This window comes from Poecile atricapillus, chromosome 3 (genome assembly GCF_030490865.1).
Source record: "Poecile atricapillus isolate bPoeAtr1 chromosome 3, bPoeAtr1.hap1, whole genome shotgun sequence".
Taxonomy (NCBI): Eukaryota; Metazoa; Chordata; class Aves; order Passeriformes; family Paridae; genus Poecile; species Poecile atricapillus.
Window position 1 is genome coordinate 93,600,794 of NC_081251.1, and position 27,929 is coordinate 93,628,722.

Here is a 27,929-nt window from a genome sequence, read left to right on the forward strand (position 1 = left end):
AATGATGATTGAAATCAGAGTTCTGCTTGAAGAACTGGCTGAAATACGGTAGAAACTTAGGAGCTTGATTCTGAAGAGCAGCTCTATATTAAAGAGTGACAGTGGCACTTTTTTAGTAACAATTGGACAGGACTTGTGCTAAACTTAGTATCTATAAATATATATATATATATACATGCATACATACACCTGGTTAAGTAACATTAATTGGGTGCTGTTGTATTGTACAGCCGAGAATATAATAGAACAACAATAACCAAAGAAGTTATACATAAAGGAAAAAAAACAAAAGAAATGCACATTTCCTAAGCAGTACATTATTTAGGCCTCAAACATTGACTTCGTCATTATTAAGTGTTGCATTGGCTGATGTTAAATGTGCTGTTCTATTTGTACGTGAGCTGAAATAGTTTTGTTTCAGAACATTTTTTTCTTGCTGATGGTTGATAATGGAAAACTTCATTATTGGAGCTAGTCCTCTTTGATAAAACCTGTACATACAGAAAACATATTTTATGAGAAAAATCTTATTTTCAATATTTAACTGTTATTTTATTAGAAGATGGTTGTGTAAATATTTTAGGCGTTTTAGTGTAAAAAGCGAACTGTAATTTGAGGTGGCAGAGGAAGTAACAAAATAAAAAATATATACATTTGATAGAGCTTGTGATCTATGCTGGTTTCAGGTTCCCGTTGTTAGCATTTGACTTGCACTCAGTTTTAGGTTAATCTCATTCTACACTGCCTACCTGCTGTGTGCATTTAAGGATGATTTAGTGGCATAAATTACTACTTATTTCTCCACCCCATTTAAAGATTTGGTACGGATCAGAAGCTGTGTTGTACTATTAACCGCTCTTTGTACGTGTAAAAAAGAAAGGGGTTTATGTGCGATTTCCAGTCATTTTTGTATTTCGGTAAAATGGTCGGATGGGTTTTGCTCTAACGGGCTTGTATCCTTTTCTAAAATATTTTAAGAGCGGGGAGAAGGTTCAGAACTAGGGTTCGTGTAATTGGTTTTGGTTTGGTTTTTTTCAAAGGATTCCTAGAGAACAGGACGGGGAGCGCCTGTGAGGGGACTGGTGGCCGCTGTCGGCGGGAAGCGGCTGAGGGGGAGCCGCTCCGTCGGTGCTGCCCTGAGGCCGCGCTCGGGAGAGGCGGGAACCGGGGTGAGGAGCTGAGCTGGGGCTGTACGGCTCCTTTCGCGCCGTGCGAGCTCCCAGCTCGCCTCCACACCTCCGAGCGCTGCCCCGCGGCCTGAGCCTCCCCTGCGGGGGGAGGAGGTGCGGGATGCGGCCGCTCTTCTCCTTCCGGGCGATGCAGGGCGGGCTGGGGCGGAGCCAAGATGGCGGCGGGGTGGCTGTGGCGGCGGCTGTGTCAGGTGCGGCGTGTGGCGGGAGAGGGGACGGCGTAGCCCCGTCCTCTTCCACGTCCTTTTCCTCGGCGTCTTCATTCCTGAGGGGAGTGGGAAAAGGGGACGTGGCAAATGCCATCCTTCGGGCTCCGGGAGGGTTGGCGCTGTACGGCGTGGGACTGCACGCCATCATCGCCTGGCGAGTCCTCAGAACTCTTCCCTGCAGTTCTGTGGTTTTCCCGCAGTTAGTCCGGGTGGAAAGGATAGTGAAGTTTAGGTGACTTGGAGGCCGTGTGCTAGGCGAGTTTCTAGTTTTAAAATTTTCAAAGGTTGGAAGTTACAAAATAATAGGAGAGCATTTTGTACTGACGATGTTTGCTAGTTTGGACTTAAAAACAGTAACTGCTTTCTCTCAAAATGAGAAAATTTGATTTTCTGAAGCTCTAAACTGTGTTCAGTGTATGCCGTGTGTTCTGGACTTGCTTTGCTGACGTCTGTCTCCCCCTGACACTTCAGAGGCTCTCAGCCAAACAAAATTAAGGGTGTTTTGCACTAGGAGAGGGGTAATTATGTTTTGTGCAAAGTCTTGGTTCTGTTATGTTGCAGTCTTTGCACCTTCTATGATAGCCATTAGCAAGAGCACATCATGAAGGTGTTTATGAATTCCTGCCCACTGAATGCCTTATCTACTACCTGAGTGTATCATTTTGTCAAAATTTGCATAGAGCACCTTTAATTTAATGTTACAAAAACTTGTGATTTGATGCATGTCTGCTTGGTTAGTAACAAAGGGAGATGGCATGTGGTAGGAATAACATGCACAATCAGAATATTGGAAAGGCTGCAGACCTTAGTGTGTGGGATAGGACTATACTGTTCCGTTAGGGTTTATTTTATTCATTTTTATGGCATGAAGAGTGAAATTTTTGTACCTAAAACCACATAGCACAGTACACTGTAAGAGCATATATTTTTGCATGCAAACAATAAATCCTTATTACCAGGTCAAGCAGTTATAAGTAAAATAATACATAGCATAGACTGCATATGCACATGCATGAAAAACCCAAAACAGATAAAAAATTAAGTTATTATTACAGTTAATAGCATTACATTTGTCATCTGGGGTCAGATTCTGTGTCATGTACTTGCACAAACAGCTTAAGCCCTGCACACAATAGTCTTTTATGCTCATGGGCTTGTCTGCTTCCTGAAGTGTCAGGTGATTGTTACTGTGCTTCATATTGGCATTGAATGTAAGGAAGGCAGCATTCTGACTTCAGGGAAAGAGAATTGAGGTGAAAATGTCAGCATAATTTTGTCATAAAATCTTAGGCCTGGATTGGAAGGGACCCTTATGACCGTCTATTTCCAACCCCCTGCCATTTGCAGGGACACCTGCTAGACCAGGTTGCTCAGAGCCCCATCCAGCCTGGCCTTGAACACTCCCAGGCATGGAGCATCCACAGCTTCTCTGGGCAGCCTGTTCCAGTGCCTTACTACCCTCACAGGAAGGAATTGTATTCTCATATCTAATCTACCCATACCCTCTTTTAGTGTGAAGCCATCCCCGCTTGTCCTGTCATCCCCTCATGTCCCTCTGTTTTATTAGATGTCATTAGACAATTACTAGCTGTATTTCACTACTTTTAGGTACTACAGTTCAGGTAGTTCCCCACATAAACTTTGAAACTTTCTGAATATCAACTACAGTGACAAATAATCAGTGCTCCTAAAACTGCCTATTTTGTTACGCACTTAAAGAATATAACAGTAGTTACATTGGAATTGGAAGCAGCATTTGTAGGATAAGTTGCAACTGAGGCAGAATTACTTCAGGAGACAGCTTTGCTCTGTATGATGCATATTGGAAAAGGTTAGCATCATAGCATCAGTAGTAGCATCACAGGGTCAGCTGTGCATACCCATGGGCAACTACAGTAAGATTACCTGAAAAAGTATAAAGTCTGGATTATTTGATTAAACAGTCACCTATGTAACTCTTGGGAGGGGTATCTGTCTTCTCTCTTCAAGCTGTGATTCCAGCACATGTCAAGAAAGAGCATCAAGGGGAAAGATAAGTAACTAATTTCAGCATTCTGCTGCAGCCCTGAGGTTCTGTTAAGCAAGAGTTCCATTCCCCCCACCTGCCCTTGAGCAGTCTATAATTTTGCCAAATTAAGAATTAGTGGAAGGAAGCTAGAAGACACATAATGTTCAGAAGGGAACAATTATTCTAGTATGAAAGATAGTAATGTTACATGATGAACAACTATATTCCTTTTCTAACACAGAAAATCATGTTACATTTTAAACATGGTTCATTTACTTGTAATAAGTATTTCTATTTAAATGTTCTCTTCAAAATAACAAGTGTTCAAAATCACAAGGAACTTTTTTTCTGAAAAAAACCAGTAAATTTCCAGTAAAATTCACAGACTAAATTTTTGCATTTATAGGATACTTTTTTCAGTTGCTTTTTAAAGTCCTACTTAGACTTGTCACTTGACAAAACTTACATATATTGTACCATGAAAGTAAAACCAAAGGGAAAATATTATTGTATACAGAAATAGCATCCGATGCCACAAAAATACATTTTTCTGTTAAAAATATGCTTTTGATTGCTATTCAAGTGCCTCAGTAGTAAGTGCATACTGTTACTGTGCCCTTAACATGCTTCTTTTTTTAGGGCTATTGTATTCTGAAATACATTTCCATGCTTCTGTTTTCCTGTGTTTTCCAATGGAGCAAACTTCCTAGTTTGTTAAATCAGTGCCTAGGAATGTGCTGTGCTTTGGCGTGCAAAAAAGTAATCTTTAATAAACCTGTGTTAACTGGCTGCTTTCTGGTTTGGGGAAAAACCCCACAACATAACCTATCTGTTTTATACAGGGATCAGCTTTTCCTGTCAGTTATGCAAGCAGAATTATGCAAAAGCAGTATTTTCTTCCGTAAGTGTAACAGCCCCTCCTCCTTCCACTGCTCCTCTGTAGTCCCTGAAAAAATGAAATCCAACTTTAAAAAATTATTTTATGCTTTTCCCATGACTTTATTTCTAGGAGCTCCAACTTGATGGGAGCACGGCTGTCTGGATCCTATGGTGATACACAGGAGCCTAAGACTAATCCTTTGGTGAGTGTTCTGTAACACAGTATTTTGTATATTAACTCAGTAATAAAGAGGACATTAAGAAACACTTGAATTGTTCTCTTGCAGCTTTTTGAAGGTCTGTCTGAGTGGTGTCACATTTGTCATAGAGAAAAAAATAATTTAGATTACTGGTATTTGAGATTTTCTGGTTGTTTTGTTGTTTTTTTTTCCCAAGAAGATTTCTGTAGCTCACAGTTACCTCTCAGTAACTTTCCCCCTTTTCTATTCAGCTGTAACTCTTATGAAATACCAACATTTTGGCCATATTCAGTTCAATGTCTGCAGCAGTTTAGCAGCCTTTTGACAAGGGCTTCAGAAACATCTGACAGGCAGTATTAGATCTACAGTGCTGATCCAGTTTTCCTGCTGTGGCTGGTACATGCTGGATTTAGTGTGATAAACTGCCTAGGAGTGAACCTCTGGGAAAGTCAGCACTTCTGCACTCATTAAAGCTCTTCCAGTTAATCAGCAAGCCCAGACCATCACAAATTGATGCTCTAACTGAAAGCCATAAACTTACACTTTTACAAACCTGAAGGATAATACACAAATAAATGGGGGAGACTGCTGTCTTTAAAGTAGTCTTGGAGCTGACTTAGTAAAGTGAGAATTCTGGTTGCTGTCTGTAATGTTCTATTTAATTTCCATACCGCAGCAAACTCTTGGGTATTTACATACTGCTATATAAAATACAAATATTGCTCCAGACTTGCTTCAACAATGAGTTTCGTTCTTAGTGTTTTCCTCCTTATATCTCTCTGGCAATCCTTTTTTGGATGAAGAAATTTTACCTAAATGTTCAGAAGTTAGCTATCTCTTCACACTTTGCCTTCCCTGTTAGAGTGAGACCTGTCAGTCAAGGAAATACAGTCAGACTCTGTTAGACAAACTAAAATAAGCAGCTCAACAGGTTGTGGGGTGTTTTTGCTCTCTTACAAACGGGGCATGCAGGCTAAGGAAATACGCAGTGCATGCATTATTTAAGGAGACCATGGTGTGGTAACTCCTGTTCTTCCTTCAAAACTGCAGGTGTCTATTTCAGATGAGCCAGAAACACTGTACAAGAGATTGTCCATTTTAGTTAAAGGCCACGATAAAGCTGTGTTGGACAGTTATGAATATTTTGCAGTGCTTGCAGCTAAAGAACTTGGCATCTCTGTTGAAAAAGTGTAAGTAACTGATCTCTAGAGTGATACGATATGGAGTGAGATGCTTCTGCTGTCATCTACTGTAATTCAGGTCCTTTCCTTAGAAGTATTTTTTTTATTTTTGTAAGAAATGGCTATAATCTGACATTTTTTTCTCAGCTTCTAGATTTAACACTTCTTTGATGGCAGGACAGTGATGAGAAAGCAGCAGCAGTTCTGCGCTCAGCACTGCCATAGTGGAAGTGCTTTTTATCTACATGAAGGATGCTGACAGTGCTTTCAGTGCAGCTGTCAGTGCTGTAGCTTCCCTGACCCAATGCTAGTTAATACCTGAGTGTTAACCATGCCCATGTGAGTTAATACAAACTGTACTAGTGTTTCATATTTCCTTGTAGATCTTCTAAATGTCAAGTAAGAACAGATTTCAGCATAATCTTTCAGATAAACTTGTATTATCATCCTTTATGTAACATGAAAATTTCTTTTTCTTCTTTGCTCAGAGATAAGCCCCCAAAGACAATAGAACGATTTACACTTCTCAAATCTGTACACATTTACAAGAAGCACAGAGTTCAGTATGAAATGAGAACACATTACATGTGTTTAGAGGTAAGAAAGAAGGAAACAAAATTGTTCTAGGTGCACAATTCAGAGATATTACTACATGCTAATGCACAAATGAAAATGTTTTGGGGACGAGAATGCAGGAAAATATTGGAAAACAGCTGACCTACTTACATAAAACACGAGTTATTCTGAATGCACAGCCTACATAATTTTTGGACCAAAATGTTTATTTTGACCATCATCTTAACAGCTGAAAGAATGACTAAAGAAAGTAAGGTAGAATTGAGGGTTACCTTTATGTGTGTTATGCTTTTGGTTTCCAAAAGTCATTAGGATGAGAGTTTTCTCAGGAAGGGAAGAAGATTGCCGGTCACTAAGGGTTCTGTTCTTTATCTGTGAATTGGTTTGAAGTTTTTGAGCAGACATACTTTTGTCCTATGTAGCATCATGTGGCAAACTAAAACTGCATGTAGGAAATAGAAGAAAGGAAGCATAGACAAACCACCAGCTTTGTGGCCGATGACACAGACATGTGTATGGTTTAGAATGCAGCTGTGGTTGACTTTCTTAGAAGAAAGTTTACTGCCAGCATTTTGTGGCTCCTGGGTGTCTTACTGTATATTTGCACAGTGCTTAGCAAAATGGGACTGTGAGTCCCCTGACATGAGTGCAGTACGAGTGGCTGCCCACAGACCAAAAGCACTATTTTTGCCTTCCAGGAAAAACTAAAATATCAGTAATTCAGTGGAACCAGGAGAAACTAAAATGTCAGTATTTCAGTGGAAATGAGTTGCAGGATTTATAACAGTCTTGAACTTTGGGAGTATAGAAAAGCTGGTGATTCTTGCATAATCTGTAATTAATTTCATCTGGTACCAGCAGTATTAAGATCCACCACTTCCATCATAGTCAGTACATGTGCTCCCAGGCAGCGTGTGCAGTTCTGGAGTGAAGTGACTATGTTTGTATGAGGGTTGAGTACAGATGAACTGCCTTTGTTCAAAATATTATGGAAGCTGGCATCCTGTAAGAGGTTTGGTCCCATAGCAAGGGCTAAAGAAGCTAGGGAATTTTTTTCTTATTTTCTTTGAAGTGTTATTAATTGTAGTTCATTAAAAAAAATTCTTTCTGTTTTAGTTGAAATACCTAACAAGCAGTACTGCTGCAGTTTACTTGGAGTATGTGCAAAGAAACTTACCGGAAGGGGTTGCCATGGAAGTGAAAAAGGTCTGTTTCCACCCCACATTATTAACTTTTATGAGTCCTGATGCAAGTACCACTAACTACTGAAGTCTTCAGAAAGTCAGCCGAGAAAATGGATGTAGTTTGATAGGAAAATTTGCTGAAGTATATTACATGTTAAAGAGGCTGTATTGCTTGGAAGTGCCACTAGGTGGCGTTTTAAATCTGATTCATGTCTCAATCCAGAATAAATAAAGTAGTTAGATGTTAGCTGGCTGGTACAGTAAATGGTTGTTTTTCTTTCCTTTAGACTAAGATAGAGAAAATACCAGAACACATTCGGAAACCTGTCTGGGATACATTACCTCAAGAAACTGAAGTGAAGTCATGAACACACTTGGCTCCATTCATACTGAAATTCATTGCTCCTATCAACCTCATTTACTGAGACAGTCCATTGTTAAATAAAGGTTCTCTTATAAAGAAATTATATAAACTCTTGTTTCATTAAGTTATTTTGCTCATAACTCCAGTACATATGGACTGAACTGTTCTAAAGTTTGACTGTGTTGTGTGATCAGTCACGATGGTCATTTATAAGTTTGTAGAAAGGTATAGTTTATTTTTACTTACATATGTAAAAGTATGTGTATATATACATAAATAGAAATTCACTGTCTCCTTTTGATACTAGATGGCTTCTGAATGCTGAAATAATTGCAAATCCACTTAATGTTTGTGTAATGTTTAATATTATGGATGCCAGATTGTTATCAGTTTACCAATTCTGGATAAACTAGTTTGTTGGATAAACTATTTCCCATCTTCTTTTCTCCTACTTATACCACATTTCTCCAGTTTTGCTTCCTGACACATTTCTCAGCGAGTGCCAACAGCAACACTCCAACCATTGATTCAGGTTTTCTCAAGTAATCATCTTTCTGCTGAGCAGCTCCTCTGATTTTTAGTCAGAAAATTTGTAGTTGCAATAAAAACCCCATTCTTCATACCATTTATAGACATCAGAGTTTGAGCATGCTCTGTTGTGTTCTTAGGAGTCAGACATCCAAAGTTTAAATGATCCCTGTCTGAAGTGCCCACTTTTGCATCCATATAGCAAAACTGTCAGGATCAGCAATTTCATTCCCTTAAACAAAGGCAGTATGTGCCATATGGGATGTTCTGTGCATCACAGCAGATCAGTGTGCTTCACAGGAATGTACATCACATTCCTACCTTGCTAGAATTCCAGTTTGAATATGAAAGGAGTGATTCACAGAAAGAGAAGACATGAACTCCTTTCTTACCTTTCTCTTTGCTACAAGCCAGCATTGTAGCATACACATCTTTCTCTTCATTACATCCAAAGAAGTGCATACAATATAAATAAATAAGCATTTGACTTTATAAGCTATATATGACAGTCCATTGTGTAATTTACACTGCCTAAGTAACTTAGGGTAAGAATTGAAGTTTTAGCTCTCCATTCATGAATTTAGATAGAAAGGGTGTGACCAATGCATTTGTTCCAATTAAAAACACACTAAAATGAAAAAAATCTCACAAGGGAAAGGGCAAAACCAGAGGTGGAAAAGCAGGTGTGAAGAAAGGAATGAAAGGCAGTTGCTGTGAGACAAAAGAGTGAAGGCAATAAGCCAGCAAGGAGAAATCTGTTCTGTTTAGATTAGTAGAGTTCTCTAAAATAAAGGAAGTGGCTTTTAGAAACCATCTGTCTCTGGAGCGTCATGCAGATAAAAGTGCTGGAGATAAACAGGTAGCAGCAGCAGACGTCTGCTGACAGGGTTTAGTTGCCGTTGCTGACAGAATGGGGTCAGCAGAACAGCTTTCAAATAATGCAAGCTTTTCTCCTTCATTTTCTTTCCAATATTATTGCTGGAATCAGAGATGCTGGTAAAAAGAACATTGCTGGTGATATGTTACCATGTTAGCAAGTAGGAGCTCCAGGGTGATTTTACAAGTTCATTTTAAAAATTTGATTTAAAATTTTCAAGTGGAAAGATCTAATTTAAGAAAGAGATCATATAACAGTGGTTACATGTTCACTGCTCTATGGGATATCAGCATCAGTGCTGCTTTACTGCCAATGCCTCACCACAGAGAAACTGAGGTGTTCATTTCCTGGGAAACACATCTAAGACACACATTAATGGCACCACAGTGTTTCAAGTAATTTAATCCTAAACATCCTAAAAAATCTACTGCTCAGGTAGAATTCTCACACAAGGAATGGGGAGGAGGGAGGAAGGAGTTGAGCAGAAAGTGGGAAACAGTCCCATGAGTATCACTGGTTTCAATGGTCAAATTGAAGTTGGGATGGAGAGATGAAAAAGGAGTCAGAGTAGACTTCAAGCTACAGGACCAAATCTTCTAAGCTGCTAGAAAAACTTTCCCATTCTGGTGAAAAGAAGTGTGAATAAGTGGCCACAGAAACAAGTGCTGGCATTCAGAACATCACAGAATGAGATCCATGTGTTTTTAATTCATAAGGCAACATCCAAAAGCAGACTGAAACTCCACAAAGTAGTGTGAAGTATCATCATAGCCAGAATTTTGGAAAGTGTGCAAACAACACTGGAGTCTGAGCTACAGGACCAAGGTCCTATAATTTTCTCCTTTCAACACACAAGAGTGCAATCCTCAGAGTTCCTGAGCTCTCCTGATTCAGCTCTGAGGAGACTCCTGCTCTTCCTGCTGTCTCCCAATGCCAAACTGTAAATCAAGAAACATTTCTGCAACACAAAAATATACTGCCTTTTTCACATTCATGACAGAAGTGGGATTGATTTGCAGTAATTTTCCTGTTACAGAGCATGGCTGCCGACTTCACCAAAAAACCCTGGTAGCTGGAAATCGTTTATTTTAGTGTTGTTACATAACATGTTGGCTTTGACAGAACCTGCCAAGGGAATTTCTGCTGCTGGGTACAGCCAACTGGTGTTGCTGCCTGTATGCTGTGGGTACTGGGAAAAGCAGGTCGGTAGAATGGATTAAGACAATTTCCTCCAAACCAGAGGGGTTTATTGAACGTACAGACCGTGAGATTAACAACACACAGGAGTAACTCCTAGAGGCTTCTGTGTAACTGAAGTTAATGTGCTTGCTTGCTTCAGTCAAATACATGGATGCCTTCAGGTCAAGATAGCCAAGAAGCTACAGTCCAAATGCTGAACTCTTTTTCCGTGTATTTTTCTTCCAAAATATTCCGTGCCTCCATCCTATTTGGAATTACGTTGCTCTCACTTCTTGTACTCCCATAGACAGACAAACCTACTGTGTGTGCTTTGCATTTTACAACACCATTTACAGCCCCTCATTACAACAGACTAGAGGAATTACAGCTAGGTCATACAGAAACACGGGGATATAAGGAATACAAAGAAGTTTAATGTTTAATGCAAAGAACTGAAAATTACTTTATTTGATACAATTTATGATTGCTTCTGAAAAACTCTCCACACGCAGTGAAGCACGCTTAAGCAGCGCTTACGTACGATTCAGAAGTGACTTGTCAGAAGAGCCAGAATTTAGTGGGGTTTCATTTGGAGCTTTTGATTGCGCCTTTTAGAATAAGGCCGTCTGAATATTAAGCACTTGCGTTGGGTCTCTGTCTCTAGCCTGGTTACAGAGGTTTTCCCAGAGAATTTTAGCAAAGCACTGCAGATCACGGGTCAGCTGGACAAGGTGCTGTAGCTCCATTAGCGTGTACCTGCGCTCCGCCAGCCCGGGCAGCGCCCGCCCCGCTGCCACCACGCTGCTCGCCGGCCTCACCCCGGCTCCGGCGGCGGAAACGCGTCACGGCCCGCACCAAGCTCGGGGAGGCGCGCCGCAGCTTCGGGACGGGGTTGAATTTGGACGCAGTCTGGAACAAGTGTTTCCTGCCGGTACTTCGTGTTCCCCAGCGCGGTTCGCAGGCACAAACGCGCTCCCGGCACGGCACGCGGGCCGCTGCCGGAGGGGCCAGGCCGGGCCCCTGAGCTCTCCCCCCTCCGCCTCTCCTTCCAGCCGCCCCCGGCCCCGCCTTTCCAGGCTGCGCCGCCCGCCCCGGCATCACCGTGCGGCGCCGGGCTGCGGGCACCGCCCCGCCGTGCGACAGCGCAGCGCGCCGGGCACCCACGTGGAGCGGGCCGGGCCGGCATGGGCAAGCGGCGAGCCGGGCGGGAGCTGCTGCGCAGCCTGAGCAAGAAGCAGAAGAAGCACCTGCGGGAGTTCGGCGAGGAGCACCCGTTCTATGACAAGTGAGTGCCGGGCTGGGCCAGCCCGCGCCGGGCCGCCCCTTCCCCCGGTGCGGGGCTGCAGGGCCGAGGAGCCGCGCTCAGCCCGGGGCCGCTCCCTCTCACGCTTCCCCTGGGCTCCCGAGGGAAGGAGGGGAGTGGCAGCTGCATGGCGCACTGCCGCTCCTGAACCGGGAGTCTCGAAAGCAGAACGGAAAGCAGGAAATCTCGGCTCGGATTTTCTTGCAATAAATGTAAACTCTTGTGGTGCAGCCCGGAAGCTGCCACGAGGAGTCGGGAGGCGGAGGAGTGCGAGGTGGACTCCCATTTTGATAGCAGGCTGGTCTCTTGGCTTGTCAGGGTTCCAGCTTTCCCACTGGTTAGTCCGTGCTCTTTTCTGATCTCGGAAAGAGTATGAAGAGAGAGCGGCGAAGATTTGTGTGACAAGAGCCATTCCCTTCTCCGTGGGATGCCCGGCTGTCAAAATGACCACCTTCCTTTTATACCCATGTGTAAACTTCTGAGGAAAGAGTTGCTTAGTCCAGATGTTGTGTGGTGTGTGGTGCTGCTGTAAAACCTTTAGGAGCACGCACACAGTGTTAAGGTTTGTTGTTTGTGTGTCCCCTGGGACCCTCCTGGCCTGTGTGGATTTGGGATGGAAGGCCTGCTGGAGGCAATGTCCTGTGTGTCACCCTGTACGGTGATGCTCAGGCCCACACAAGACTGCATCTTTTTGAAAGAATTGAGGTTAGTTTAAGCCCGACTTATACAGTGACTTCTTTGAAGAACTGCAGTCCCAACGCTGGTTAATTAATGCTGGTTTTCCTTTAATTTGTGTCTTTTTCCCACTTCACAGACCAATATTTGGTACTAGAAGTAGTTTTTGGTTAACTTTTTTAAAAACTACCCCTGTAGCTAGGTTCTTTTAATTCCTTTTGAGACATCATCTTCTGATTAAGACTGGATTTTACTTCAGAATTTTTGTTGATCAGCTGTAATGCCTGAGCACTTAGGCTTCATGTACAGAGGGTCGCATCACCTGAGAGGGTGATCCTTAAGGGTAAATGCCCAGTCTGTTTTCTTAGGGAGACATGTGTAATGGTTTGGTTTTAAGCTTTCCTTTAACTTCCTTAAACTTGCACAATTGATCAATTCACTCTTCCCCTAATTTCTTTCATCCTGTGTGGAACATTATTGGCAGAATAAGGTATTTTAGTGCTTTCTTTACAGGGTTTCTGGAAGAGCAGAAGCAACTCAAATATGTGAACTGGTAATGTATTTTTACTCCTTCCTTATTTTTATCTTTGTATAGTTCAGTGAAATGAAAAACTTAGCATTTCATGTTTCCAGCTTATTCAGGCTGATTAAGTTGTTCCACTTAGAAGAACAGGATTTAGGAGAAAAAGATCAATGTGGTTTTTTTTGTGGCTCTGAATTGTTTTCTGTAATGTCTAACTCAAAACTGTAATACCATCAGAGGGCAGAAGCAGCAGGAAATAACAGCAGTTCTTACTTTTTTGTGTATTACTTAGTCACAGTGAAAATTAGATCATGCTTTAAGTTGTTTCAATAATGTTGATAAACTTAGTGTTGCATGAGTTAGGAGACTTTGTTCTCTGTTGAACGTAGAAATATATTAATACTTATTCTTCTTCAGATTGCCAGTGCTTTACTTTTGTTTCAGTCAGGATTTGGGAACCTCCTTTATCATCAGATTAATAAAAAATTTCAAAGTTTTAATTTGGAAAAATTAATTACTCTGTTTCATTTGTTTTCTTTAGCAATTTGGGGTATTAATATAGTATTTACTGATTTTTTTTTTTTCCTTTTTGGGCTAAAAGAAACTAAGAAAGGAGTAAGTGGTGTTGTGTTGATACTCATGGTTTCACTGTATTTTTGCCTATAATATGGACATTGGTTTGTGCAAGCCCAGGACAGAACTGGATCAAGTCTGGCTTGCTCAAAGTGTAGAGCTGTACAGCTGAACTAAACCCGACCAACTTCCCAGGGAACTGTTTTCCACTGACAGCTTTTTCACTTACATTCTTGAGAGCCAGAAGCATTTCCAGCATGCTCTGTTCCTTGTATGGGTGCCTTTCTACAATTTTCAATCTGTGTGTGGTTTTCTTAGAAGAATCTGGTGCTGGTTCAGCAAATACCTTGTCTGTGAAGATCAAATGTCCTCACTCAGCTGAGATGGAAAGCACTGGGTTTTGTGATACTCCAAGTCAAACTGGTGCAGAAAGAGGCACTTCAGTCTGTCTCCCAAGATGCTTTCAAAATCTAAATGGAGGTGTCCAGCATAATTATTGGCATAAAATGGTGGGTCTTGAAAACCCCATTGCATCTGTGAGAGGGTAAACATAATAGTGCAAGTAGAAGTAAGGATATTTGCTCGCTGCTTTATAGGCTGTTACTGTTGTTGCGTTTATACTTGTGTTTTTCTTTCCAGTCTGAGGATTCTGATAAATCAAGTGCAGAAAGCGATTCAGAGACTGAAGTGGAACAGGTCTCTGGGTATCATAAGCTCCTGGCTACCCTGAAGTCCTCACCTGAGTCTGAGAGTGAGGAAGAGGAAGATGAAAGTGAATCAGAAGAAGCTGAGGAAAGTGAGGCAGAAATGGACGGTGGAGGGTCCCAGGAGACTGAAGAAGCAGAGGGAGGTGAAGAAGATAAGAATGATGTTCCAGAGGAGGAAGAAGGTAGTTTGTCTTTTCCCATGCTTCTTTGGTAAATGTTGTTTGACTAACGTATGTTTTTAGCCAAGTTTCTGGTATAGACTGGCTTGTTGGCTGGGTGCTCTTCTGCCTTGGAGACTCTGTTGCTCCATTGGCTCTGTGTGGGTGGGAGCAGCAGCTGCTGAAGGATTTAGCAGGGGAAAGGGTAGCTGTGCTCATTTTCCGCCAGACAGCCTGCTGCTGCTTCCTCAGATGTTGTTTGTGCGGCAGCACAGAGGAAATCCACATGGAGCAGCAGACCAGGGGTTCTCACCCACTCATGGGAGACGCAAGCTGTTCTCTCAAGCAGCATCTGGTTTGGCTGTGCCACCGAGAGGAGGGAAAGGTTTGCATCACAGCACAGGAAAGAATATGGAAATTGGAAGGAAACCTCCACTTTTACAATGAGGCATCTGCATTGATGAAGTCTGCAAAGAAATGCTGGGAGAGAGGAGTCAATCTTTAATCATTTCCAGTTATTTGGGGTCTTTGGAAACAAAAAGTTAAATTCCACAAATTATGTAACATTTGGCATGCTAGCCAAAAGTCATCTTTATTGTAGAATACAAAGCATGCTTTTATTTTTTTTCGATAGAGTTTTGGGAGGAAAAAATCAGTAACTCAAAGGGAACAGCATCTACAGACAGTAACTTTTCCAGGAGAAAATAACCTGTTTCTTTCTGGCAACTGACAGACACAGACACAGCAGAGCAGATGCTCAGCCAGGAGCAGGCTGATGGCACAGATATCTCTTGTGACCCACGTCATGGAGTAATTGAGGAGTTTACTGATGTGAAACATGAATCTGAATTTAGCTTGGAAACCAATTTCATGGAAGAGGAGAGTGGAGATTGCAATGCAGATAGAAGAGACAGCAGTTCTTCACAAGGTCTTTCAGCAGGTAAAAAGTTGATTGTGTCTGTGTTTAGGGATCTGCCTTTAGAGGAGTATCTGTAAACATGTTTAAATTGTCCAACACCCTAGCAGTAGGCTGTACAACTTCTAAGTTCTTCCACTACATTATTCACGGTACTGCCCACATGTCAGATGGTTACATAAGGGACCCTTAATGCAGCTGTGCAGCTGAACCATTTGTTCTCTGTAGCCCCTGGGGACTGGGATTCGTGTGGGGTTTCTGCTATGACTGGTGAAGTTTGAAGTATCAAGGACTAGAAAAGTGTGTGGAGGGTGTTGTTCTGCTGCTTTAATAGTAGTTTTAAAAGCCACTGTAATACAAAGAGCTCTGCAAGCCTGCACTTGACTAGGGAAGATATTCTTGGCACAAATAGCACAGGAGATAATCACAAAGCTGACCTGTGAGGGCATCCTTCACATCTCAGTGGAGTTAGAGGTCAGATTCTGAGAAGCTTGGATCAGCCACAGTAATTTAGACAAAGCGCTCTCAGAATTTTGAAGGTTATGCAGAGGAATCTGGTTGCACCAGGATCAGGAGAGTATGAAGCCTCAGCAGAGCACATGTAATGTCTTTTAAGGGTGTATCCCAGAATCTCAGTGCACTGATGGATGCATCTGAAGCCCAGGTATTGGAGTTGTCCCACCATATGTAACAAAATAACTGTGTTGCAGGGATGTGCGATCCTTCAGCGACATGGCACACCCTGGCACTTGCACAGCTTCTGCTCATATTTAATGCTCTGTGCCTTTAATATCAGATGGCGTAGTTTGAGAGAGAGAAATATGTTTGTAGCATCCCTAGTGATGCTGGCTTGTCATCTTGGAGCAGCAGCTGACATTAGATCTGGGAGGCAGCCTGGGTGATACATGAAATGTGTGGAAGCATCAAAGGGCCATGTGATAGAAAAAACAGCTCGTTCTTGTTACCATGAGAATATGACTTAGGCTGTTGGCATTGCATTTTAATGAGAACAGTAGCTCTCCAACTGCATGCTAAGTATCCTAACAGCTTTGTTCCACCTATAAATGATGCACTACTTCTCAGTGGGTTCTTGTAGCTTGGAAGTGTCTTTATAATCTGTTGCAGAAAATTAATCACCTAAGATAGCAGAAAGGGGATGAATTTCTTCTCTGATCCCAGGGTTACTAAAATTCCTGAAAATGCATCCCATTATTCCCTCTACTTTATTGGGAAAATGCTGGAATCAGTAAAACTCAACTAAGGAGAGACCCTGCAGTACAATTAAATGATATCCAGTTCATTTGCATTTCTGGAAAGATTTTCTCAATTTTTTTTCAGCGTCATGATCAGTAAATATCTTGACTTTTGCCTGGGTAACTTGTGTGTGGGCTGGCTATTTGTTGGCGAGCACCAGTGTTCCCTAATTAGTTTTCTTTATGCAGCAAATGCTGCTGTGCTGCAAGCAGGATACAGGGCTTGGCTTTCAAAATTAACTTTGCATGTGACTTTGTGCGTGCCAGTGTCTTTGAGTATAATATGGTTTAACAGTTCTTTGCCTCTCCTTTCCTTTTAAAAAATAGATGCTGATTAAATAAATCAATTTTTTTCTCACTCCAGGCAATTTTTGCTCCCCTTCTCCAAAAGTTGCCTAATATTTCTCTGTTTAATTACGAACTGTGTTCATATTACTGGCCAAAGCCCTGGGCAGAGCTATTTGTAAATTAGGAAGGTTAGCAAGTTCACTTGGGACTTTATTATTGACAGCCTTTTTCACCTGCAAGCAATGGACATGTCAGAGCTTAAGGCAAAAAATTGCCACTGTTTTCCACTACATTATTGTTTTCCTGTCTAACATTTGATTAGTGCTTGAAAATTCTAGTACTTCCATAAGTGCTTCTTTTTCTTTTTTAAAAGCAATCTGTCAAATCTGTTCTCTCTGTTCTTTGCAGAGAGAATTTGACATCCTTTCTCTCATCTCCAAGTGCTTTGAAATAACTAGGTTTAATTGTGGTGTTGGCCAGCATGGAAACTGTTCATCTCATTTGCAAATCCATTCTGCAACTCGATTCTACTATTAGCTGCAATAGTTCTCAGGCTATTTTTTTGTTGTTACTGTAAATAGATCCATTTAAACAGCACATGGACAAAGAACTTGAGGAAAAGGAAATAGAGAAAATGTCTACGCTTCCTAAAACTTCAAGTCAAAGCCAGGTAATAATGTTCTGTAGTCATCCAGCATTCCTAAGGTTGCCTGGATTAAAACGATCCTTTTTTTATACAGGTGAAGTAGATCACAATTGTTGTTAATAACTGATGGCACTAGAATTATTGAGATTTTGTCACTGTGTTGTTGTTGAACTGTTTTCTTCTTCACTTACTGCTGACCAAGAGTTAAAATGTGCACTCTGCTGTTCTGGAGGCATACGGTGATACATCGGAAACACGTAGCTTTAGCGTTTGAGCTGTAGTCCCAAAACCTTGACAAGGGGTGGAAACAGAGCTCGTTTCTGAGAGGTGACAGCACAGTGCCAGGGATGTGCTCTGCAGTTGAGCTTCTGAGGTGACCATGTACACTTTTAAAAGTACTTATGATGCACTTTCACATTCTTGCTTCAGGATGGCTCTGTCCCTGTACACATTTACAAGCCAGTGAAGGGGAATTTATTACTTACATTACTTCATTACTTAATTCTGGCAATAACATGTGAATTACAGTACCAGAAAACCACCTCAGTATTTGACAGAGAATATTGGTTTTCAGAATACTCATTTTTAGAAAAACCTTTGCTTCATAACTTTTCCACATCTGATTTTGTTTTGGAGAGTTGCCTTCCATTCTGCTTAGCCATATGCTGGGTGACATTCATTGGAATATACCCAATGGTTAGTTAGTCAGAGAAAAAGCTGTGATTTTTTTTTTTTTTTTTTTTTTCCAGTTTAATTTATTTTTTTGGCACATGGTGGCCAAAATTACCAGTGCCACCTGAAGCAATGCATGATATATCTTTGCTTAAATTGCTGTAGCTACTTTACGGGGACAGTTGGGGACAACTTGCATAGCAGAAGGCTTAAAGTTTAGAGTTTTCCCCTAGTACACTGATAGCTTTTCAAAATCAGACAGACATCCAACAAGTCTGCATTTAACAACTGAATCACAACTTCTGGGATTAGCCCCTAATGGGTTTGTTTTCTTCTTTGATCAAAGTATGTACCTCAGTGGGGCCAATTGGTAAGCACAGTTGGACTCCAGGGTTCTAATCTTGTCCCTGCTTTGAGCCACTGATTTGCTGGGCAGGTTAGGCAGAAAATTCCTGTTTCCTCTGGCCTGGTAACAGTTACAGACATATTGCAAAATCCATCCATATTTACCAAGCTGAAATTTATTGTTATTTATCCTGGCAGACTCTAAAAGGGATTGTATATTGAAAAAAAGGTTTCCACTTGTATTATGAAAAGATAAATTACCTAATTTCATGAACTTGATTAAAGTTGATATCACCAGCTGTGGTGTTATGCTTTCAAGTGTGCAAGGTTTGGTACATATGACTCCTCAGTGTTGTTGGGTTATTATTTTTCAGTGGCCGAGGCTGGGTCAACTAATTTTTTCTTCCACTTTGGAGAAACATAAAACTTTGAAAGCGGACAAAGAAGTTGATGTGAAACAACTTCATCTCCACAAGCCTTTGGAATCCACTTGGCCAAAAGTGAATAAACAATTTCTGTCTGCGGTGGACAAACCACTTGATTCCTCTTTTACCCCATTACAAAGAGAGCTTTTCTGTATCATGAATTCATACCGGGACTTGTTCTATCCAGAAAGAAATGCTTTAACAAATGGAGAAGAGATCCGGCACACTTACTGCCTGCATGCCTTGAACCATGTCCTCAAGGCCAATGCCCAGGTGCTCAGCAACAATGCCAAACGGAGGGATCGAAAGCCAGGGACTGACACCGATGACCACAGGGATCAGGGGCTCACCAGGCCCAAGGTAAGAGAGCTCTGAATCCCTGGTCCCCACCCTGGCCACCTGCTCTGGCTGTACAAACATCCTGGTAGTAGTTTACCCACAAGTATTTCTGTTGCTGTTCTCTCAGGTGATGTGTTCCCTGGCATGTGCTTTTCTAGATCCCTTTATCATGCCTGGAAGCTGTCCTCCATGGCCAGGGAAAATGCCGTGTGAGAAGCAGTGAGCTCAGGGTTGTTAGCCAGCCTGGTTCTATGCCAAGCCATAAGTTTGACTTTTTTTGATTCCCTATCACCATAGACTGACAAGTTTTCCTGCTTCCATATTTAAATCTGCCAGTGCAGACAGGTGCCTCCACATCAATCTTCAGTATCAGTGCAGGTAGTGTAGGCTGTCACTCAATGTGGCATGTGCCAGAAATTCTTTTGTCCTTAGGCACTTGGAAGGACTTGCCTGCATGGAAGGATCTTTCTGTACCTAGGAATACCTCAGGGAATCCCAGCCTTGCTGTCAAGGCCACCTGTTTTAACTGGGGGAGTGGGCCTCAAACCAGTCCTCCCAGGATTTGCAGCATCCCATAGTTGATAACCAGGTGGATTCAGCTATGGCAGCCTGTCACCAGTGTGCCAGCTGCCTGTTGAACAGTTCCAGAGTTGGATTTCAGTGTTTGCTGCATGCCTGGAAAATCTTTGGTTTCCGTGTTGACTCCCCCATCAGCTATTTATGTTTTGGGGTTCTGTGCAGAGACTGTTGCCATCCACACAAGGGCCAGCCCTTGACCCTGTCTTTGTGTTACAAGGCAAGCTCTTGCTTGCCTGGGGCTTAGGGAGGAGAGGAGAACGTGCTTAGTTTTCAGTTCCCCTGTACTGGTACCCTGAGTGAGCTGGGGAACCAGGCTGAGCTGCTGGCCACGACCAGTCCAAGAGCAGTGCATCTTCCCTCCATGCTGCTTGTCAGAATGCTTCTGTTTGATTGTTGATCACGGGGGCAGATCCAAGCCAGAAGTTTAATTAATGTACATTTAATGGCGACTTAATGGGTTATTCTCTTGTAACTGTTGATCTGCTCAGGTACTGATGATAGTGCCCTTCAGGGAATGTGCTCTGCGGATTGTGCATATTATCATCAGTCTCCTTGAAGTGAATGACAAGAAAAAAATAGATGTAAGTAATAAAAAGCGCTTCAAGGGGGAGTTTGGCTCTGACCCAGAAGAGAAGCCCCCCAACCTGAAAAGACCTGAAGATTATGAAGCCGTCTTTGCTGGCAACATTGATGACCACTTCAGAATTGGTAATGACCTACTGAACAGATGATTTTTAGCTTGTACAGAACTACTAAGTAGCAAATTTTTCCCCAAATGCCTAAGAGCTATCAGGGCTGGAAGTTCTGGTGAGATTCTAAGCTGTGTGGTATTCCTGCTGATTTTGCCCTGGCAACCTGGATTTTTCTGAAAATCTTTCTTGCCTTGCCAGAACTTAAAAAGGAAGAGAAAATAGAGAAGTAATTATTTTCACATCAAGTTCAGAATAATTTAAAATGCAATGACAGCTTTATTCTAGCAGGACTGCCCACACCTCATTTTGGAGATAGCCTTGATTATGCAGCAAAATCTTTTCATGTTATAAAAAAAAAAAATCTTTTGGGTTTAATTAGCCTGTTCACAATGTCTCGTGTAATGGTTGGAACAAAATTAAAGCTCAATACTGAGTAAAGCAGTTTTCTGCTGTGCTTCCCGTGGTTTTCATGGAAGCAAATGGGTAGCAGCAAGTAGGAGTGTTGGACAAGCAGAAAATGTGAGACTGTTTCATAATACTGTAATCTTATGCTGTTTAGTAACTCAGTATGCAGAGAACTAGCTAGTGGCTTGGTTCCTGGAGCTGCTAAGATGAGAAGGCAGTTTTTCTAACTTGACAGATCAGAGGCTTTTGAAATAGTGCACCTTGAAAGATAAATTGGCACCCCAAGAAATGTAATGATACAGTGGAAGATGTGAGCAGGTCGCACTCAGTCTTTCTTCCTTCCCCAGTGAATATCTCTCAGATGAGAGCATCTTACTTTCAGTAGCATAATAATTTTCCTTTTAGTCCTCTCCCATACCACACTCTACTTGTTCGACTTACTGAGTGTTAAGAAATGATTGAAGAAACTTTCAGTGCTGTTAACTTGCAGAAGCAAATTATAGAAGCAGAATAATTTCTCTTTCTTACTGTGCTGCACACCCTGTTACTTCTGCACAAAGATCTAATTTAAAGCACATTTGTTATGCCTTACTGAAACCACCACTCACATTTTTAAACAGAAAAAAAGACTTGATGTTTCTAAACTGTGTATATGCTGTGACAAGTGATATCTTCTTCCTGGAAATTCAACCAATTGAACCTTTATGATTTTATTTCTTTTTCCATTTTTATCCTTGGGTTGAAATAGACAGCAGGAGGGGCCCCTACTGCTGCCTCTGAAATTGTTGGAAGGGTCTTCAGCTGTACCTGTGCTACCTGCCTTCACACGGACAAGGAGAGAAGTTGGAGATACTTTGTTGGGCAGATTGAAGGGGATGGTTTGAATGTGGTCAGGACTAGCTGCATTTTTAAGGCCAGAAAAGTGTGGGTTTTAGAAATACTGCCATGTAGCTATGACACAAACTCCTTTGATTCCTTCCCTTTGGTATCTGTAACGTGAGAGCTGATGGCATAAACTGGTTCAGAATGTACCCTGCAACACATAGTGTGAGAAGCAGTATAGGTGCAAGACTTTAGTCACTGGAACATGAAGAACCTTGTCCTTTGTGGTTTGGTAGCAAATCTTTTAGCCCTGTGAATAAAGGCAGTTGATAGTCAAGAGATACACCCCAAATCTTTCATGACAGATTTAAGTAATATATAAATAATTCCTAAAGGCAGAGACCAAAGTTCAGGATTCAGGGAGGAAGGAGTAGTTCATAATTTTTGGTTTGTTTTTTTTTTTTTTTTCTTAAGTTGTTCAGTCTCCTCATTACCCTGTTCAGCAGAAAATCAGAAACAATGTGTTTCAGTTAAAAATTTTCATTCAGATGATCAAAAATATTTTTAAAAATAATACAGAAATGCTTTGCTAAACTACATGAAAATTTTCCTAATGCTTGTCAAATGGGGTAAGTACTTTCTGGGGAGAGTTTCAGACAGATTACTTGTGTCCAGCTGTATTCATCAGTGTGGGAAGAGGAAATGGGGGAAATTACTGCTCTAGAGCCTCCTGGAAGAATGTTGTTGATAATTGATGTTAACTGAGAAGTTGCTGTTGGTGTTGTTGGACAGGGGTTGCGATCCTGCAGAAGAGCATGAGACTCTATGCACCCTTCTACTCCTCAGACATCATCATTGCCTCTCCCCTGGGCATCAGGACTGTCATTGGTGCAGAGGGGGAGAAGAAGAGAGACTTCGATTTTCTGTCATCAATAGAAATCCTCATAATTGATCAAGCTGACATTTACCTGATGCAGAACTGGGAACACGTTCTGGTGAGTTTTCCATATCTGTATTCATTTTTGTGCTGTGCTGTGTCTTGCTGGTCTGATGTTAGTCAGTTTCGGCAGTGAGCAGTATAGCTGTTTTTTACTGATTTGATTCTGGGCGTGGATGTTCATTTTTTTTTTCCTCCCTTCACCCTGATATTTTCCTTTTACTAAGAATATTCTTTCTACAAATTTTGGGTAGTATTCAGGACATGTTTTCTTTGAAACCTAGTTTGGTGCTTTAGTAGTATATTTCATCAAAGGTGTTTTTTGGACAGTTTTAATTATCTTGCAGCAGGAGAATGATGATTCCTGTAATCACATCTGGGAGAAATTATGCCAGCTGTCTGACTGCCCAGTGTCTCAATCAGATTGCAGCCATGTGAGGAATCTGTGCAGCCTAATTCGGGTTCCCCCAGGAAGCAAGAGGAGCTGGTGCATGTCTCCACTGACTGCAGACATACTAAGCATTAGTCATGTCCAGAGTTAAACAGTATGAAGGGTTTCCTGTACATTTAATGCAAATAGAGCTCTTGGATTGTGGCTAGTACCCCTCGTTTTTGGCTTTTGGTTAATAGAAGTTTTCAGGATTGAAATGGTAAGGTTTTCTTTTCCACATAAAAACATGTCAGAGGTACCTGGACCAGAAATTTTGACTACACAATGTCACTGTGCATTTTGGATGAGTCCAGAAGGTGGTCTTTGCTCAGGAGTCACAGAAAAAGGGCACATGAGCCTACACAATATCCAAGGAATGAGTCTTGGAGCCTGCGTTCTGTTTTTCCCATTAGGTGCAACTGCCTGCCAAGTGGTGGCAGGGATGCCAGTCCTAGGCATTGTTATTGTTCCCTGAGGGCAAAATGCAGTGAATTTCATCAAACTCTCCCCAAATGTGATGAGAGCTGAGCTCTGCTTGGGCTTCTTTTAGCTCAGAAACCAATGGGCCCATTGACTTTAATACAAACAAATCCATTATACTTGCCCCAGGAGAATATTAGAAGGTTACTGCTCCTGGTGACTAAAGAGGTAGCTTTCAGTTCTGTGTCAGGAAATCAAGTAAATTGCTCTTGCTGTGGTCAATAAATTCCAGACAGTGGTGTCTTGGGAGATGCTGCTTGTTTATATTCTGTGCTGCCTTGCTGGTCCCTGCCCTCTTTCCTACTGCAGTTAAGGCTTTTGCAGGCAGTCAGGAATGTCAGCAGTGATGTGTCTCCATCTGTCTGTGCAGCACCTGATGAAGCACATTAACCTGCTGCCTCTGGATTCCCATGGGGTGGACTTTTCCCGAGTGCGGATGCTGAATCTCAACAACTGGTCCAAGTACTACCGGCAGACGCTGCTGTTCAGTGCTCTCCAGGACCCCCAGATTAACTCTGTCTTCAACAAACACTGCTTCAATTATGTTGGGCAGGTGAGTAACTGGAATGCTGGTGTGGAAGGGAGGGGGAGAGGAAAAGAAAACCCAACACGTAGAAAAATTCTGCAACTCAGTTGCTGACCGTGTATGCCTACTATTTCCCTCATCCATCTGAATCTCCATGACATTGCATACTGTGCCAGAGGCACAAAGAACTGCTTCTCAGATAGTGATGCTTATTTGATACTTTTATTTCATAGTAGCTGCTGCTTCATGTCAGAAATCGGATTTTTTTTTAATTTGACAGAGTCAAGTTATTTTGTTTTACTTATTTTGTTGTTAAACAGAGAGTTCATCTGCTTCCTTTTTATCTCCTACTGTGTAAGATGCATGTATTGTTAGTATTTTGAAAGAAACAGGAACTAAGTAAAAACTTCAGGAGACTGTCTCAGATATCTGGGATTCAGTGCATAAGCAGTCATTGTGTGTTTAACAGACCTGGTTTGTTTATCATGACTGTAGTTTTGTACTTGAGTTTTCTTAAAAACAGCCTTGTGCTGTCAGATGCCAGCTGCAGAAAGCCGACTGCAGTGTGCCTGCCTTTGGAATGCTGCTTCCCTAAACGTCCAACTTCCTTCTCACAGGTGGCTGTCCGCAACGTGCCGCTCACTGGCTCCATCAGCCACGTGGTGGTCCAGCTTCCTCATGTTTTTCGGAGATTAGAAGCTGACAGTGTATCTTCTGTGATAGATGCAAGGTACTGTGTGTCTCAGACTGTTTTGCTGTGCCCTAATGACTGCAATTTCAGATTTAGTGGAGTGTCCTGCAGAGTACACTGTGGGTTCACCACAGAAGTACATCTTCCTCAGCCCTCAGGTGTGGGCTGGGCTCTGCACAGGTGGAGGGGAATACTGACCTTCTTCTTGCCAAAGGCTCTGGAGAATAGGATCTGGGGAAGGAATACCAATCTCTACTGTAATTGTGTAGTGCTGCTAAAGTCTTTTATCTTCTACACATGTAAAAATCCTGTGAAGTTAAAAGAAGAAAAAATGTAGTGAAAATCTTTGGCAGTCTGTTGTTTGATGATATACATTCATTAAACTCATATACGTGAGTTTCCTGAGCTCATCAGAATTAGAAAGCTGAAGTTTAACCCTGGTTAAAACGTATCTCTTTTTTTTAAATTGAGGTTTCAGTTTTTCATTGACAAAGTTCTGCCCGAGTACCGCGACGCCATCATGTCCCACACGCTCATTTATGTCCCATCCTACTTTGACTACGTGCGCCTTCGAAACTACTTCAAGAAAGAGGACCTGAATTTCACTCACATCTGTGAATACACGAAAAAGTCTGCTGTCTGCAGAGCAAGGCGCTTCTTTCTCAAGGGAGAGAAGCAGTTTTTATTGTTCACTGAACGTTTCCACTTCTACAAAAGGTGAATTGCAGACCAAGTTTTCCCTCTGAGTTGTGTGTGTGCTCTTCTGAAGGTAGAGTCTGACCTTAGTCATAGATGGGCTGTGCTGCTTTTTGAATCTGTTGGATCCTTCTGAGGACTTCTTTGACTGAAGTCAGAGTTGTTAAGTTTACTTTCAAGTTTTTGCCTGTTGTCCAGTCCCTTTGCAGAGGCTTTAGTATTTTGTTATGAGCAAAGCTTTATTCAGGAAGGTAAGTGCTGTCAAGTTCCAGTGATATCAGGACAGGATAATATTGCCTGCAAATGGCAGGCCTTTTATTGTCCTATTTATTTTTGAGCCTTTTATTTGTGTTCGTCTGTGCCACAATAATTGTATAAAATTTTGGAAGTAGTATATAATTGATTCAATAATACAATACAGCAAGCTGAGGCCACTTGGAAAATTTGCTACATCCTGACTTGAGTTGTTTACGGGTTCCTAATGGAATATTTTTTTTTTCTGCTAGAAGATGTTTTGGCAAATACAAAAAGTTTCATTAGGCTTAGTCTGATCAGGCTTCACAATATTAAAATCCAAGCTGAAGAGGCTGAATACTTTGTAAATTGGTGGTGGTTGGTACTTTAGAGGAGGTCATTGTGCATGGCAGTGTGAGCTTTTCCCCCTAAATTCTACTTCTCTCTTTAGTCTTCAGTCCATGACACAGGGTTTATAAAGTTGAGCTACAGCTGATGTGCATTGGGGTTGATGGAAATTGGAAGACTCAAGAGAGGATTGATGTTTTAACGTGCATATTTTGTAAAATTTGCCTCAAATTTTTTTGTTTTTTTTGTTTTTTCTGCTACAGGTATACAATAAAAGGCATTAGGAACCTCATTTTCTATGAGTTACCAACATACTCCCATTTCTACAGTGAGATTTGTAACATGCTGAAGGCCACAGACAATGGGGTGGATGCTACTTGGACTTGTACTGCGCTCTACTCCAAGTATGATGCTCAGAAATTGGCTGCAGTGGTTGGCATAGACCGCACAGCTCAAATGCTACAGTCCAAGAAGAATGTGCACCTCTTTGTTACAGGAGAAAATGATTAAGTGATTCTACAGACTGGATGATAGGATTGACCTGCATTTTATTCCTAATGCAGACTTTTATACTGCTTTTTAAAAAAGTATTAAACTTTTAACTCCCTTTTGTTAAATATTCTGTTGAAATTGTTTGTATAGTAGTAAATTTTGTATTTCAGTACTCTTCCCAACAAGAAATGAAGGATGCCATTTGAAAAAGCACAGCTTAGGAGGTGTTTGCTATGAAACAAAATCAATCCAGAACTATTTTTCTTGTATATTAAAAAAATCATGGGTCAGTTAGATTCATGCAGTGATAAATTGTCGCTGCTGAACACGAAATGATTCACACAGACACAGCTCAATGTGTGATAGGAAAAAGAGAGCAATTTATTCCGTGGTTCCAGTATTTATAGATTCTCAACAACGACCAGGGAGTGGATAGTCAGGTTACCACCTTCCCACCCACACTGGTCATGAGAAACGTCCATCAAAAGACATTTCTTTAATGGAATGTATAAACATCTATGTTTATAGTTACTTTCCTGGGAAAGTGGCTAGAAACTATGAAAACAAGATCAGAAGGCTTAATTCTCAGGGTGACAATAAATAGCTTTTGATTAGACTGTTTAATTTCATTTTCCAGTGTAGCAAATGCACCTTCTTTTCTCAAAGGGAAGTTTTTCTTCTTGTCTAGGATAAGAAAAATGCCCAAATATTTAATGAGTCACTATTCTGTAAGCCTGCACAAGGGAGGTGCAGGCAAGGCTTCTATAGCACAAGTGTGTTGCTGAATGAGAGTTGGACTTGCTTCAAGTTGACACTTGTGAGAATTCTTAAATGTGCTTGGGTAGGAGCTATGGGTTTGTGTTTTTCTTGGAGTGATCTAAATATCTCTGCCTCCTATTTCCAACAGACCCTCTTGCTGTTCAGTTTTACCAGGGATAAGTACAAAACTTACCTGCAGGGGATGCAGTTTGCAAATGCCCATGGAATGGTATCTGGCAACACAGGTGGAGGTGAGGTAGTTGGTTTGTCTGGTTTTTCTCCTGATGGTTGCATGGACAACATGGAGACATGGTGCTGCCTTTTTCTTTCTCTTCCAGGAAGCTAAGTCTAATTTAAAGGGAGCTAAAAGTAGAAGGATTAGTTTTTGTAAGCACGTGCTAGGACTGCAGGAAGATTGTTCTCTGGAGGGGCAGGGGAGCCCTGCGTCAGCCCAAATGCAAGGAGGAAGTATCCTGTAATAAGCTTTGAGGGAATTCTTGTCTAGGAGGCTTAAATAAATACACCGAAGTGAAAGAGACTCCTTGAGTAAATGAGGCACATACTTTCTGCCAATTTTTGTTATATTCCTGATTCCTATACTCAAAGGCTGTGATCTCGAGTAGTTATAATTATAACGTTA

At 41.6% G+C, this 27,929-nt stretch overlaps 2 protein-coding genes across 3 annotated transcripts; both read left to right on the forward strand.

Annotated features, from left to right (window-relative positions):
• The first annotated feature begins 1,268 nt into the window (after positions 1 to 1,268).
• On the forward strand, positions 1,269 to 8,207 carry MRPS10 (mitochondrial ribosomal protein S10). Its single transcript, XM_058836524.1, has 7 exons — positions 1,269 to 1,381; positions 4,250 to 4,308; positions 4,417 to 4,489; positions 5,537 to 5,676; positions 6,156 to 6,264; positions 7,360 to 7,449; positions 7,715 to 8,207. The coding sequence occupies exons 1-7, from the start codon at positions 1,346 to 1,348 to the stop codon at positions 7,793 to 7,795; spliced, it is 588 nt and encodes a 195-aa protein (XP_058692507.1). The 5' UTR covers positions 1,269 to 1,345; the 3' UTR covers positions 7,796 to 8,207.
• A 3,028-nt stretch (positions 8,208 to 11,235) lies between these two features.
• Positions 11,236 to 26,832, forward strand: UTP25 (UTP25 small subunit processome component). 2 transcript variants are annotated; one of them, XM_058836129.1, is made up of 13 exons: positions 11,236 to 11,306; positions 11,428 to 11,660; positions 12,867 to 12,906; positions 14,089 to 14,338; positions 15,048 to 15,254; positions 17,353 to 17,441; positions 18,809 to 19,219; positions 20,266 to 20,485; positions 22,489 to 22,691; positions 23,914 to 24,096; positions 24,687 to 24,799; positions 25,232 to 25,477; positions 26,302 to 26,832. In XM_058836129.1, the coding sequence occupies exons 2-13, from the start codon at positions 11,560 to 11,562 to the stop codon at positions 26,546 to 26,548; spliced, it is 2,310 nt and encodes a 769-aa protein (XP_058692112.1). In that variant the 5' UTR covers positions 11,236 to 11,306; positions 11,428 to 11,559; the 3' UTR covers positions 26,549 to 26,832. The 2 variants fall into 2 exon arrangements, with proteins under 2 accessions (XP_058692112.1, XP_058692113.1); XM_058836130.1 differs by lacking the exon at positions 11,236 to 11,306 and having other exon boundaries at positions 11,433 to 11,660; positions 15,054 to 15,254.
• The last annotated feature ends 1,097 nt before the right edge of the window (positions 26,833 to 27,929 follow it).